The sequence below is a fragment of the Hippoglossus stenolepis genome, chromosome 11 (genome assembly GCF_022539355.2).
Source record: "Hippoglossus stenolepis isolate QCI-W04-F060 chromosome 11, HSTE1.2, whole genome shotgun sequence".
Classification (NCBI taxonomy): Eukaryota; Metazoa; Chordata; class Actinopteri; order Pleuronectiformes; family Pleuronectidae; genus Hippoglossus; species Hippoglossus stenolepis.
In genome coordinates this window covers 13,536,466-13,550,898 of record NC_061493.1, presented here as the reverse complement: position 1 = coordinate 13,550,898, position 14,433 = coordinate 13,536,466, and the positions used below count along the sequence as shown (strand labels likewise).

The following is a 14,433-nucleotide window of genomic DNA, read 5'->3' as shown; positions in this document are numbered from 1 at the left end:
AACACCTCCTTCTGCACAACATTTAAGTGCTTGACATTAAGCGTTTTCACGGCTCATCATGCATGTGCTCACATTTGACCCCAACTGTTACCATTTAAACCACAGAAACTAAATGTCCCAGACCTGCAGGCAATACCTGGCCTCCCTGCTACGTGATTCTTTAATGGGTCACATCTGTCCACGAAACACAGAAACTACACCCGGCCCAATTCCACCTCATCAGCAATGAAACTCGTTTTGGAAAATACTGATCTAATCAAAAGAAACACATGTGTAATGATGTTAGTTGTGTGTTTTTTTCAGATCCGATCTCTCACCTGTTGTAGCCTCGATCTTGTCTGCGTCACTGTGGATTTCTTTGATGACTGCGTACACCTGGACAATGTAAGTGACCCCAGGAGTCAGCCCTGTGATGAGGTAGGAGTTCTTTGTGTTGGGAATCCGCACCTAGGATAAAGCAGGTCGAAAAAACTAAAAATGTTTAAAAATGTGTCTCCATGCTCCATCCTTTATCTGACATAAACCGAGTGATAAGAGAAAGTACCTGCTCCAGGGCTCCAGCACCTTTGGGATGATATGTCAAAATGTAATATTCTGCCCCACGAACTGACTCCCACTCGACCAGGAGAGAGACGTCCGTCACCTGCACCACCCGCAGACCCTGAGGTCCAAACACTGAGGGAGACAGAGAGAGAGGTGGATAAAGAGAAAGAGATCAGGTTTAATGGAGGTGGCAGAACATTTTACTTTAATTGTATCCGTCAGTCTTCACATTACTTAAAGGCTTTAAAAGCCAATTTTCTCAGCTTGTGGCTTGAGCTGCCTGATCCAACAATTTTCTGTCAAAGACGGAACAGTTACATCACACAAGACATTTTTGGTATTTCTTGGATTACGCTCATTAGTTTGAGGTGAATGAGGCTTAATTGTAAATTCATGATTTTGCATCTGTGTACCATTCAGGATTTAGGAATTGATTTCCTCTCCCAAGGAGGATATGATATCACCACTGTCGGTTAGTTTACTGGTTTGTTTGATTGTCAGCAGGATTGCATTAACACTACTGGATGGATTACCACGAAAGTTGGTGTGGTGGGAAGAACCAATTAAAATTTGGTGAGGATTCGATTTAGAATTTTTTTTTTTACTGTCAACATTGAGAGATTTTTGGGACTGATTGTTATGACTGTGTACAGTTTGCTGCAGATTAAAATAAAAAATAATTTAAGTGGTTTCATAAGAGGCAGGGGTCTGGGCGGGGGTAGTTTTTTTCTGAAGTGGTCAGAGAAAACACAATGTGTTGTTGTCTTCCTACCTTTTCATCACAAATGTGCCTCAAAAACAAGACCGCAATGATTTTCCCGATTTTTTTGATATTTTATCTTTGGGTTGTCATATTGCAGGGAGCAGAGAAACAAGACGGAGTAGCCACAGCTGAGCCGTTAGATGAAGAGCTGCAGGCGACAAGCTGCTCACCTCCAACTTCTCACAGAGGTAACTGTGCCCTGCAGCTCGCAGGCTCATGCTGGGTGCAGCATGAAAACAAGTCACGGTTGCTCACAGAATGATGGAAAAAGACCAATTAGGGCCTCAGTTCTTTATTGAAACGTCTCCGAATTCTGTGACGTGACGTAATAAACCGGCATTTGCTGTTTCAACCAGCAACAGGTGTCACCAAATCTCTGTGGCAGTCACAGTAATTCACCAGATTTCATAGGATTGAACTTTTCATCATACAACCTGCAGGTCTGAAATCTTGGAGAATGCCTCTTTGATATAATCTCCTGCACATGGTTTCAGAAGTTTCAGAAGATATGTATCAGGGCAGAACTCGTTAAATAAACACTTTCTTTAACATTGTGAGATTTTTTCAACATTTTGATCATTTTCCCAGGGAATAATTCATGGATCTTGATGAAACAAATCAGGTCCATTCAGGGTAACAATATCTATGAGTGTGAAATCAGCAGCTTGATTGAATTTAAAGCAACTGTAGGGCCGGATTGGTGGTCTGCGCTCTACTGAATGCCATTCGTCAGTCTTTAAAGTGTTGAAACAGAACTCAATGGCCTCTTGGAAGTGGGATCTCTCCTTCTCTTTCACCTGTGTGTTCCTCTTACACCATTTAGAAAGAACCAACCAGGCAAAACGCAATGAATTTTGCGAACATCAAGGTTTCCTCCCAAACCTGAGATGGAAATAGTTTAGAGAAAATATTGTCTTCAGTGGTTATACAAGGCCAAAGCGCTTCAGTGGCGTTGATGGAAAAAAAATACGGTGAGGGGGCAAGAAGGTACAGTATATAACTAAAGGGGAGTATGATAACAAAAAAGCAGCCAAAAGACAGAAGGCAGCAAGTCAGCAGTGTTGGGGAGTGAAGGCTTTCCAGGAACGAGACCAGTCTGTGGGCGCGGTAGATTGAAATAAATGGTACATGGTGTTAGATTCTGAGAATTAAACCATACACAGAAATGTAAGCATATTTCAAGCGGCGAAAATGTGAAACGGGTGGTGAAGGAGTCAGCTACAACTTCGGTAGGGATGGAATTCACATCAGCTTCAGACACTGTTCCACACGGCAAAGACAGGAAGCTGAGTGTTTTCCCTCAAATGTAGCAGTCGTTTTCCATATCAGTTAATAGCCCCCTGTTGCTACTTGAGGCGCAACTATCGACAGCCTTCACCCTCAGGTTATATTTCGGGAACAGCTGGGGTGAATAAATTAACATATGAAGAGCGGAAAAGGTGCTGATTTGTGTCTCCCTTGATTGAAATGGAGTGAAATATAATTTGAAGACGGAAAATGTGACTGAAACAATATTCTTGACTGCAAAACACTGCAGGAATAAGGAAGTATCAGTGACTCATGGTTACATGTACATCAATACTCTGATATAAACCTGATGAAGACAGTATTCTGAATAAGACGCCGCCATGTAAACAGAATTTTCTTTATTTCTTTAATTAAAACATGGACTATTCTGACCTTAATCACATTATGAAATCCTATCCGACTTTTTTCAGCATTTTGCGACATCAACATACGGCTCTGCTTGACCCTGGGTGTAAACAGGATGGAAAAATAAAGAGGAGTTTATGCAAAATCAGATTAAAACCCCCAAAATGGTATCATTGTACGTTAAACTATTTCAGATTGGGGGTTTTAAACTATCGGAATAAGGCCAGACATTATGGTGTGTTGGACGTGATGAGTGGTAACCAGACTACGCTCTGTAACATATCAACTGGACTATGAATGGAATATTCTAATAGCAACTCATGTAAACACCACATTCAAAATATTGTCCTATTCTGAATTAAGTGATTAGTCAGAATATTGGTGTCCATAAACATAGCCAGTGTTTCAGGATCTATGAAGTAGGAACTCAAACAACAAATCTATTTCTTAGTTCCTCTGAATCCTATAAGATTACATAAAACTCCCATCATGTTTGAAATATTTTCAAATCAGACATGAACCACATTTTTGAGACAACCCACGTGAAACTGAGAAAAAATGGCCAAATACGGTTTTGAGTCAAGAACAAAAATCAAAGGGTACATTATGAAGAACACAATCTCTTTAAATGTGTCCGTAGATGAAAGTAAACGTCTTTGAGACACTGACAGAAAGTGCGATAAGAACGTTAAACCCAAAGCTCCCGGGTTGTGTTGATTTAAAGAATTTACCACAGTCATAATATCCAGATTTTCAGACGTGGCTGCTAAATGATCCTCTTTTTCAATATAATCTGAAGGATAAAGAAAATTCATGTTTTCTTTGTCTTAGCACCCAAACCATATTACCTTTGCCTTTGATTGTAGAACATAGATAGTAATAATGAAACTTGATTAACATATACACATAACATTTTTATACTTATATTCATGTTGTATACCAAAACTGCACTTCTCAAGTACGCTTCTTTAGAAAACCTTTTTCTGTCTGTTGTGAAAAGTGCCTGTAATGTAAATATTAGTATTATATTTTATTTTATTGCCTTTTTTATTCTTTTTTTATACTTTTACATGTTCTCTTGTCGACCTTATTTCGACCATCTGCTGCTGTAAGAAGTTCATTTACCTGGCCTGGGATCATTCAAGTTGATCTTATCTTATCTTACCTATGAAATGCATTGGACCTACACTGCACTATAATGGGTGTACGGTATATCTGTAGCCACACTTTGGGAGTCATGTTGCCGTCATCACCCAGGGAGCAAACTGACATCCATCATCCAGGTGTCGAAATGGCAAAAAGCCACATGAAACAAAGAATCTCTGAACCCGTGTTGCTGTAGTTCTCCTCTTCTCCCACTGCTTTCTTTCCACTATTACTAACACCTAATATCAACATATTGGCTTTTTTTTTCCTGCCTCCCACTTTCCCATCCACCCTGACTTTTCCTCTGTCGACTGCTGCCACTGTTGCTGTTGGACTCCGTTCAGCCGCACCTACACATGAAGCTGCGGATCTGTCTCTAATTATTCCCTCTCTGTGCCTCTGCATAGCAAAGCACAGCTTGAAGAAACTGAATCGCCATCGAGGGTTTCGACATAGCTGACCTGCTACTGTGAAGACTTAACCGTTTATTCCCATTTCAAGTTTCTAAAACTTTCGCTCAGCACCTGAAGTTTGCTGTCCACTTTCTTTTGGTTGATTGACATGCTTTAACTTTAATAATGTGCGACTTCGGGTTGTGTGCCCTCTGTGCGCTGGGTTAAGTGTAGAAGAAGAACTGTCCCAGACCAGTACAGACAGACATTGTTATACAAAGGAGATTATTTGCTACTGCTGTAATCCAAGAGGGAGTATGTTGACAGAGCAAAATTATCCGTCATTCACTCACAGCCAAAACTCCTCGGGTTCTTCACAGTCCCAATGTGTGAATTCAACTTTCCGTGCCGGGCAGCTGCTACTGCTGCTCACCTTTCTGCTCTTCTGGCCTCAAATTGCCATGAAATGTAATTTTGTCCTCTGCTCCCGGGGCAGTACAGCAAGAGTGTTTTGGCAAGAAACGCATTCAGCAAGAAAGGTGATGATTTTTCTGCGGGGTCAAACATTTCGATGGAGCCCCAGAAGACTGATGGGTGTTCCCTGTGGTATTATGTGACCCGATGTCATACGTTTTCAGAAGTCCAAAGCTGCCAGTGTCCACGGGGTCAGCGCACGGACAGGGCCCCATCACCTGCTGTATCTGAAATAACTGTTGGAGTGATGCTTTGAATTCCACAGAAGTAGGTCATTATAAGGTCTTCATAATAACTGCCAAAACTTTGGGTTCCCTCAGAGACACTTTTGTCAATAAGCTGACCGTTTATTGCTCATAGTTAGCTGTTATATTTAGAGTGTAAGATTATAGTTTAAGCTACATCAAGGATTCCACTGCTGCTCAATATAATTATTGTGCAGAATGTTAGAAAAGTCAACGGTGCCAAAAGCCACAAAGCAGGAGAAAGATGGTTGGGGTTATGAAGAGAGCCTCAACAGAAATGGTTATTACAATGTCAGATTATTTTGGCAAAAATATTGGCTGAGCTACAATGCTACCAAGTCATTTTCAGACAGGAAATGTGTGGAACATTGGGTCCCCACATTCTCCGCACTTTGCCGATTTGAAGAGCACAGTCGGAGTTTTCCAAATCACAGGTGTTCACAACAACAGGAAAATGTCCAGAACACTCAGGTGATGGGTGGCACCTGGGTAGAGGATACATTTGTATTATTTTTGCAGTTTTGCATCTGTCTCGTGTTAAGAAACTTTATCAAAACACCCACTTGCTCGCTGTGAATTTTTCGGACAATTTCCACTCACATGGATTCATTCTCTGGACACTTTACGAGGGAGCTGGTGGGAAAAACTTTGGAACAACTGACACATTTATGTTTTTCCATACAGCCCCTCCAGATAGTTTCAGGAGAATGTCCGGAGATCATTGCATGACTGAAAGCAGCACTACTGAACCATTTAATGCATCTCTTTTTTTATTTTGCAAACGTACAAGGTATTTTGGTAGCAGGCGTCTTATTAACTGACTGCTGTGTTGTTGCTATGAGGCAGCAAAGTCGAAGTGGCCACTATCATTTGTACAATTGTTTGAAAAGAACTGGATATTGTTGGTGATCACTGTTCAAATGATGTGTTAGCCAAGGACCCTGAAACATTCAGTATTCTAAACAGCTGGTGGAGGATTAGCAGATACAATGGCAGCTATTTCACCGAGGTCCCAAAAGATTTAACTAAACAATGTGGGAAAGAACTGAATAAGAGGGTGAACTGTGCATGAAGGGGTAAGTGTTACATTCTTAATGGTCCCAGAGCTTTTTATAGAATCTGTGCTTTCTACAAGAAACCAATCAATATTCACTGCTTAATGTCAGCAGAGCCACAGAGGCCACTGTATAAAAAGGTCAAATGAGAATCTTGAGTCCCATGATGAAATTATGCAAACCTGGAGTCAGTAAACTGCACAGTAGAGAGACAATAGAGTGCTCACATGTACCTTGCTAGCAAATCAGCCATTACCTCTAAAGTAGTTCAACTAGGCATGTGGGTCTTCTCCTTTTTAATACACGGTCTATGGTGTTCACCAAGCCTCTAACACCGTCGGTATCACATGGACCTGTGGATGCTCTGCTACTTGCGACCAACTGATATCCGTCCTTTACTCATTTTTTATGTATTTGCATTATTTAGAATTTGAATTGCTCACCTGATGAACAGTCCTCTCCATAGAAGCCTTCATCACAGATGCACTGGCCGTCCACACACCGGCCATTAGCGCTGCAGTCATTGGGACACTTGGCTACGCTGCAGTCTTCGCCACTGAAGTGCGGGAAACACACACATTTCCCGTCCACGCAGCGTCCCTTGTCGCTGCAATTGCCCAGACATGTCAGCTGGCCGCAGTCGTCTCCCGTGTAGCCCTGCTGGCAAACACACTTCCCGTCCACACATCGGCCATTGTCATTACACTCATCTGGGCAGGAGGACACTGAGCAATCGGGGCCTTCCCATCCCGGGTTACAGAGGCAGCTGCAGGTGTCGTGTTGGTAGGTACCATGGCCACTGCAGCTTGTGTCCACACCTTGAGACAGAGAAAGGTTATTCTGTGTGCTAGGTTGTAGGTATAGGGCAGAATGAAATGTCTCTCCTGTTCACCCTTATTGATTAGATTCTTCCACATATGCACACTACTAGAAAACACACTTAATGCAGGAAGAGAAGACACTTGTCGGTCAAGAGTTCGGCGCAGCCTCTTACGTATTTAGACTGTGGCACCACCTTACCTACAGCACCACCTGTTCCACAACAGCCCTGAGTACACTGGGTCTTTAGGTAGTTGACTTCTTCTTCCAGCCCATTGACTCTGTACAACAAAGACTTGAAACTGTCAGACTCCGCACAGTCGCACTTGGGCGTCTGCAGCCTTATGTTGTGTCTGAAGATTATATCGTTCTGTCCGTTCGTAGTCGTCTCTGTCTGCAGACCTGAGAAAAAAGGACAGATCGTCAAAAATACTGTGATGATTCAGGATAATCACAGATTCAAGTACACCTCTAATGCCCTCCTCTCTGTCTCCGCCAAGGGGGTTGTCAGCGTTGGTTTGTTTGTTAGCAGCATTATGCAAAAACTACTGGACAGATTACCAGGGAACTTGGGTAAAGAATGAGGTTTGGGTCAGAGAAGAACTTATATAATTTTGGTGCATTCAGGTTTTTCTTTTCACTTTATTTAACATTGCCAGATAGAGTAGTTTTTTTATGTTTTCACCAATTCCCTAGGGAATAATGCATGGTTCCAGATAATAAAAAAAGATCAGGCATATTAAAGAGACTGTGTATTAAAGGGACAACACATTCAGAACTCTGCAGCCGTGTTCTGCTGTTAACACAGCAAGGTTCTCCTCCTTACATACAGGGCTCTGAATGGGCGAGGACCGAGTTACATGGCTGACTCTCTAGTTAAATACGTTCCCTCTAGAACACTGACATCATCTGCAGCAAATCTATTAGAGGTCCCCAAAAACAGCCGAAAGAAAATGCGGAGACACAGCTTTTGTAAACTACGCTCCAAAGATGTGGAACAGACTGCCACTAAATATCAGAGAAGCTAGTTCAGTAAACGTCTTTAAAACAAAACTTAACTCCTGTGCTTTTATAATTTGTATCACTAATTTATTTATTATTTATTATTAATATTAGAATTTGGTTTCATTTAAGGTGGACTGTTGGGTCTTGGCAGAGTTTTACGCTTTACTGAGTTAGTTTTGAATTTGATTTGAATAACCTGATTCGTCCTGGCTCTCCAGTTTACAGCTGGAGCTCCCTGGCATGTCGATTTTATAGACGTGGCTGAAGGTGACTCCCTGCTCTGGGGCTGAGGGGTCTGCTTGGTTGTCGGCGTAGCTGAGGTGCGAGACGGTGCTGAGCAGGGCCCACAGGCACAGGGCCCTCCGCAGGAGTCGAGTGGGCATGGCTGGATGACAAGATAAGAGGAGATCATTGTTAAACCAGACAGTAATAGCCAGTGTGCAGCAGGGACTATTTCCCCAAAAGGTAAGTGCATTCATTAACGTCTTTTTATTTTTACCTGATTCAATCGTATCAAGAGGAACAAAACAGAACTCCTGCACTTCGGACTGACAGGCACATCAAACTCACCTCACACAGAGCAGCATGAGGCTCTGAGCTGAAATTTAAATCCCATCTGTTTGTTTTTTAAGCAATTTTTAGAGAGTTGGTGTCTTTTGCATGAACTATGTGTAACAGACAACTGGGACTGAAGATGTTTGTCGTCACAGCTCACTGGACATCAGTCTCTGCGTCGAGACTCATGTTTGTACTTTCCATTCACAGTTTTATGGAGAACAGAGGACAGAAATAGTGTGTGGATTAGTTACATTACTGAATTACATTACAGTCAGCGGGGCACACTGGTTTTTATTTAAACTGTGTGTGTGTGTTCATTCCACCTGGCAGCAGAAAGTGAGCAGTCATCACTTTAACAAATATCCTTTTTCCCACTAAACCATGAGTAGTGCTCGCTCAGGCGTTTCAGGGCTTCAGAAAGCATACAAACCTGTCTTCAGTGATGATGTCATTGTGTGTGATGTCATCTGAACTTAAAACCTCACAGCAGCTTCCTCAAGGAAGCCTAATTATACGGCTGTCTTAACCTTCACTCTGCGCTGTTTGAGACTTTGGTCTGAATTTAACTTTCTGGTGTGAATAATGATTCATTATTATAATAATTTGCTGAGCTTGTGTGGTCTATGTAAACACAAGACCTCTAATGGAGTGACTGAAAGCTCAGTAATAAAGTGTAGGAGGTCCTGCTGGCAACTGGAAAACTGTATAGTAATATACTGTAGCATACATGTTTGAATATATTAGCTGGATTTGTTTGAAGGATACAGTATTATTCTATGGAACTAAGTACTGCAAACTCTTAAGTACTACACATATACAGGTAGTAACCACAGAAGACGGAAGTCTTTCTCTGATTTCAGTGTTTTATCTGGACTTTTATAGTTCCTTTTACAGGAACTATAAAAGCTGAATAAACTATTTGTTGTGTTGTAATTTTAAAGAGTCAAACAGATGTAAAAGCAGAAAAATGTCTGGTGAGAGAAACAGATTCTGTAAAATCCCCCTGGACACCGCATGAGCATTGGCCGGAACATTAAAATGTCAACCAGTTAACCTTAAACCTGCCAAATCCTCCGGATACCACGATTAACCCATTATCAGATTAACAGAGATCCTGTTAAAATAAATATGCAACCTCTTGAATACTTTCAGAGGCTCATGTGGAAATCTGATTATTCAACTGGACTCAACTTGTTTTCAGTCAAATAAACGTTGGCTTTTGAATCTTTCCTCTGATGATTTATGCAGGAGGTAACTCAAGCAGCTCTGGTCGAAATTCTCCAGCCCTTTTCAAGGAAGACGAATGGACATGTCATCAAAATAACCTGTTTCTTACAAGTCCAAACTCGATATGCTTGACCTTGTTTGCTTATGTAAGCTGTTTGATTGCTGCTGGTCAAAAGTCTGAGGTTTAAGACTGGTCCCTGTACAAGAGATCCAAACTATGACATCACAGAGAAATAGCTTTTTTTATACTGTGGCCAGGAACCATAGACTTCAGTGGGTGGTTTATCAATGGCCAAGATTCAGGAAGGCAAACCAGAGACAAAATGAAAGAGACATTATGAGAAAATGATGGAGAGAGACAGATGGAAAGTAAAGGAATTGGAGATGAAAAACTGTAGCGTGAGAGGGATGAAGTAAGTAAGAGAGACTGAGTAGAGGATGATGGACAGAGTGTGTGTGAATCTGTGACAGTCTAGCAGTTAGTCACATTACAGATAGTATGATTTAGCCATGTGGAACAGAACTGAGCTCTTGCGAGATGCTTAACAAGCATGTTTATAGCTCCCTGTCGAGGTTTTATTCGATGCTCGACATTTTCAGGCACTTTTTCTTATTTCTCCTGGAGGAGACAGAACTGTGACCTCCCACATGTAAAGCCACAACTGACTAGTAAGTCTGTCTCAGTGTGGAGGAGGGTGGAGATGGAGGGATAGAGAGAGAGAGAGAGAGAGAGAGAGAGAGAGAGAGAGAGAGAGAGAGAGAGAGGAAACAATGAATAAAGAGGGAAATGGTGCAAACAGAATTAAGAGTGTTGGAGAGATTGATTGATGGACAATGGATGAATGTGGAATGAGGAAGGTAGGAAGGAAAGAATGGATGGATGGATGCATAGATGAATGAATGATGGATCAATGATTGATAACTGGCAGATATATGGGTGGAATAAATGGAAGATAGATAGATAGATAGATAGATAGATAGATAGATAGATAGATAGATAGATAGATAGATAGATAGATAGATAGATAGATAGATAGATAGATAGATAGATAGATAGATAGATAGATAGATAGATAGATAGATAGATAGATAGAGCGATAGAGAGATAGGTTCTCTCTGCTGATCCAGATTACTTTTCAACCTGGGGCTTTAAAGCCGACTCAAGTAAAATTCAACATGTCCATAAACACAGTTCAAAATTCCTTCCTGACTATAACCTCTCTATGTGAAAGCAGAGCTATGTCAATGGGCCTGTAAAATGTTTGTTCACTCTTTTATAAGGGGGTAAGAAGTGTTGGACTCTACATGTGTGTACAGTATGTGTGGGACACTTTGTATTTACAGCTAACAAGGGACCTGCCTGCAAAGGCAACAACTGTAATTTAACCACATGGAGACAACAGTGTCTGGATCCACAGACAACTTTCACCGAGGGCTTCTTGGCAGTCCGTGAGGGATGCTTGTGTGTTGGAGCATGTTTTAAAAACGTCTCCTCATAATCTCAGGGCTTTGGAAAGGGTGAATGCACCAGAGAGGGAGGACAGACCACAAGAGCGAAGACAAACAGCTGCAGAAAGTACCTTGTACAGGAAATACAGATGGGGAGGAGGCAGGAGAAGAGGAGCACATTTGCCCTCTCCTCTCTGGAGAGCCATTAGGCCTCAGACAAAAGACTGACTGTTTCGCCAGGTTTCAACTCTGCACAAATCCCATCGGAGCAAACCAACAAGCACGAGGATGAAAGAGAAGGGAGGGTTGAAATAGAGGAGAGGCAAGGTCATGTCTTTACGCCCGGGGTTCCAAACTCGCAGCGTTTGTGGCCGTTCTTTTTTTTTTCCTTTCCCCCTCACGGCAGCTTGCAGACAGAACAGGGAAGCTAAGAATAAAACGAAGCTGAAAGCAATTATCGTCTGAGAGCAGCAGAGCTCATATCTTCATGATTCCGTCTGCCTCCTGCTGCCGCACAGAAGGAGACCTCGATAAGGACTTGGCTTCATCCGAACCACAGAGGCGCCTCGCCCTCTATGGGGCTATCAGATGAAAACCTGACCCACCGAAAAAGAAAGAAAACATAATACAACCCACACATCCCATAAGCTCTAGATCCAGATAATTCTATGATATAATAAAATCATTTTTGTGGCTTTCATGAGCCCAAGGGGTCAGTTTCAATCACTGAGGGGTAAATGAAAAAAAAAATCCATAACTTTGAGTTTTGAGTTTTTTATGAAAGAAGTCACATTTTACAATCTCATGAGCCACCCACTAAGGGTTTTATTGCCCCCTCCTCATCCTCTCTCTTTCCTTCTCTCTGTCTTCCTCTCTCTATCGTTTTGCATGGCTGAGGGCCCACATCTGTGGCTCATTTCGCGAGGCCTTCTGTGTATTCCCTGAGCCAGCACAGTAGCATTAAATGTAAATCTATACCGGACTGACAGCCCTGTGAGACCATCTATCACCCCTGCACATAGTTATTAGAAATATTTATGCTATTATCACAGAGGAAAATGTGTCCTGGCACCTTTATTGACAGGCAATAATAGTATAATGTAATATTATATAATCTTATCTATGATATAATGTTGTTGTGAACTGGGTTTACAGATCATAAGTTAGTGGAATAAGTTTTCCAATGTTGATTTATGAGCATTTCTAAATATTGTTTTAACTAATGAAAATGTCAATATGATTGCATAGAGCATCTGACTTCAAATAATGTATTTTATATTCATGTTAAAATTCATTGTTGCTCATAGCAAAACACAAAGAACGATGCACAACACTTCACATATATAACGAAAAGTTCACATATAACTTCAAACCCCGTCACATATGGCTGAATGGTTTGTATTTGAGTGCTTTTTCTGTCTTGATGACCATTCAAAGGGATTCATGCAGTTTTTCTGCCATTCACCCATTCACACACATATTTATACCGTGCACTTTCTCTGTCACACATCACTCACGCACTGTCAGGCACAGCCATCAGGGCCAATTTGGGGTTTAGTGTCTTCCCCACGGACAGTTCGGGATCAAACCACCGATCTTCCTGTTATATGGTCCTCCTGAGCCGCAGCCGCCACCCCCATGACATGTATCAGCGATCAGACCTTCCACAGCTTTCCCACAGACAAAGTGCTGCCATGCAAACTTAAACTAACATGATAAACTCCAGGTGTCAGGGTCCAACTTCAGTCTCTAATGTGACTGACAGCAGAGTCACAGGCTGTGGATGTGCACCGCCTCATTAAAACCTCAGTGACCATCTGATGATAGAGGATGAATGAAGGGAGGTGGAGGTGAGGGATGAGGAGTGGAGGAGAGACAGGAGGAAAGATGTGTAAGGGAATTGGCTGGAGAAGAAGAAAAGATGTTGAAGAGGGAGAGAAGCTGATAAATGGCTGAGTGGGAAATAAATGAATAGAGAGAAAGAAGGATTACGAGGGAAGCAAAAAGCTTAATTGGTTCCCTGGGATCATTTAAAAATGATGCATTCACTGCAGAGAAATCAAAATTATAAATCTAACCTCACAACTAAACTTCTGACACTGTCACAGGTCAACGGGTCTATCACATTTAAACGTTCAATTGAGAATTTAGTACAATTAACTTCTTTGTTTAAAAAACCATGGAATTAAAATAAGTTTCCTTACCCTTGAGGGTTTTCTTCAACTTTCTCTTCTCTCTTCACTGCCTTCTCTCTTCTCTGCCTTCTCTCCTCTCTTCTCTCTGAAGGACTGAACTCCCTCTGCCACCTGTTGACAGGCCAGGCCGGCTGATTCCAAGACTTCTTTGCTACCGCTGACTTTCTGCTCTCCCCCCTCCCTCTTCAATTGTTAAAAATCTCTCCCAAATGCCTATAGGCCAATGGGCACTTAGCTCGGGAGTTTCTCCTCTCCCCTCCTCTCGTCCTCTCCTCGAGTGATGGTATGAAAATGGAGAGGGAGGGGAGGAGGAGAGATAACGAGCAGCGTTTACCACTTTTTCCCCCGAGTAAGTCACTTTCTTCCCTAAACACAATTGATTCCTCGTCGTTTCAACACTTGCTTCAATTTTTAATAATTGATTTTTTTTTTCTTGCCTCTCTGTGTTTAGTTACAGAAGCAGGAGAGGTGGGAAATAATCTCTTTAGCAGAAGGAATCAAGGGGGCGAGTTTGAAGCCAAGAAAAACCTTGAGTAGGCAGGAAGCACGGGGGAGAGGTTAAATTTGACAAATTGCGTTTTTAAAAGTCATAACAGTACACAGAATAATACAGGAAGGCTCAAAGGACAAAGAACAAATTTCAATTAAATTGACAGATCATGTTTGACACGGAGAAAAACAAAAAGCTGAGGGAATTCCTGGAATAAACCGTCAGGGGCAATGGGTCCTAAAAAATAACGACAATAATAGCAAGAGACCTGATTTATTGTCGGCTGAGTGATTGGTAAAAAACAAAAAGTGGTGACTTGATTGTTTTTTGTTTTTTTAATAACTCTGTCGAGAAGGTTCGGTTTTTGTCTGCATGTGTTATTTGTTTTTACTTAGCAGGAATACGCAAAAAATATGCAA

General features: G+C 41.7%; 1 protein-coding gene across 2 annotated transcripts in view; it reads right to left on the bottom strand.

Moving 5' to 3' along the window:
- Positions 1–13,738, bottom strand: part of tnn (tenascin N) — a 35,439-nt gene extending 21,701 nt beyond the window's left edge. For both annotated transcript variants that reach the window (XM_035169782.2, XM_035169783.2), the window contains exons 1-6: positions 13,534–13,738; positions 8,292–8,480; positions 7,292–7,492; positions 6,715–7,089; positions 545–675; positions 318–447 (exon numbers count right to left, since the gene is read on the bottom strand). In XM_035169782.2, the coding sequence (XP_035025673.2) occupies positions 318–447; positions 545–675; positions 6,715–7,089; positions 7,292–7,492; positions 8,292–8,478 (1,024 nt within the window). In that variant the 5' untranslated portion in view covers positions 8,479–8,480; positions 13,534–13,738. The remainder of the gene's footprint in view (positions 1–317; positions 448–544; positions 676–6,714; positions 7,090–7,291; positions 7,493–8,291; positions 8,481–13,533) is intronic.
- Positions 13,739–14,433: the final 695 nt, after the last annotated feature.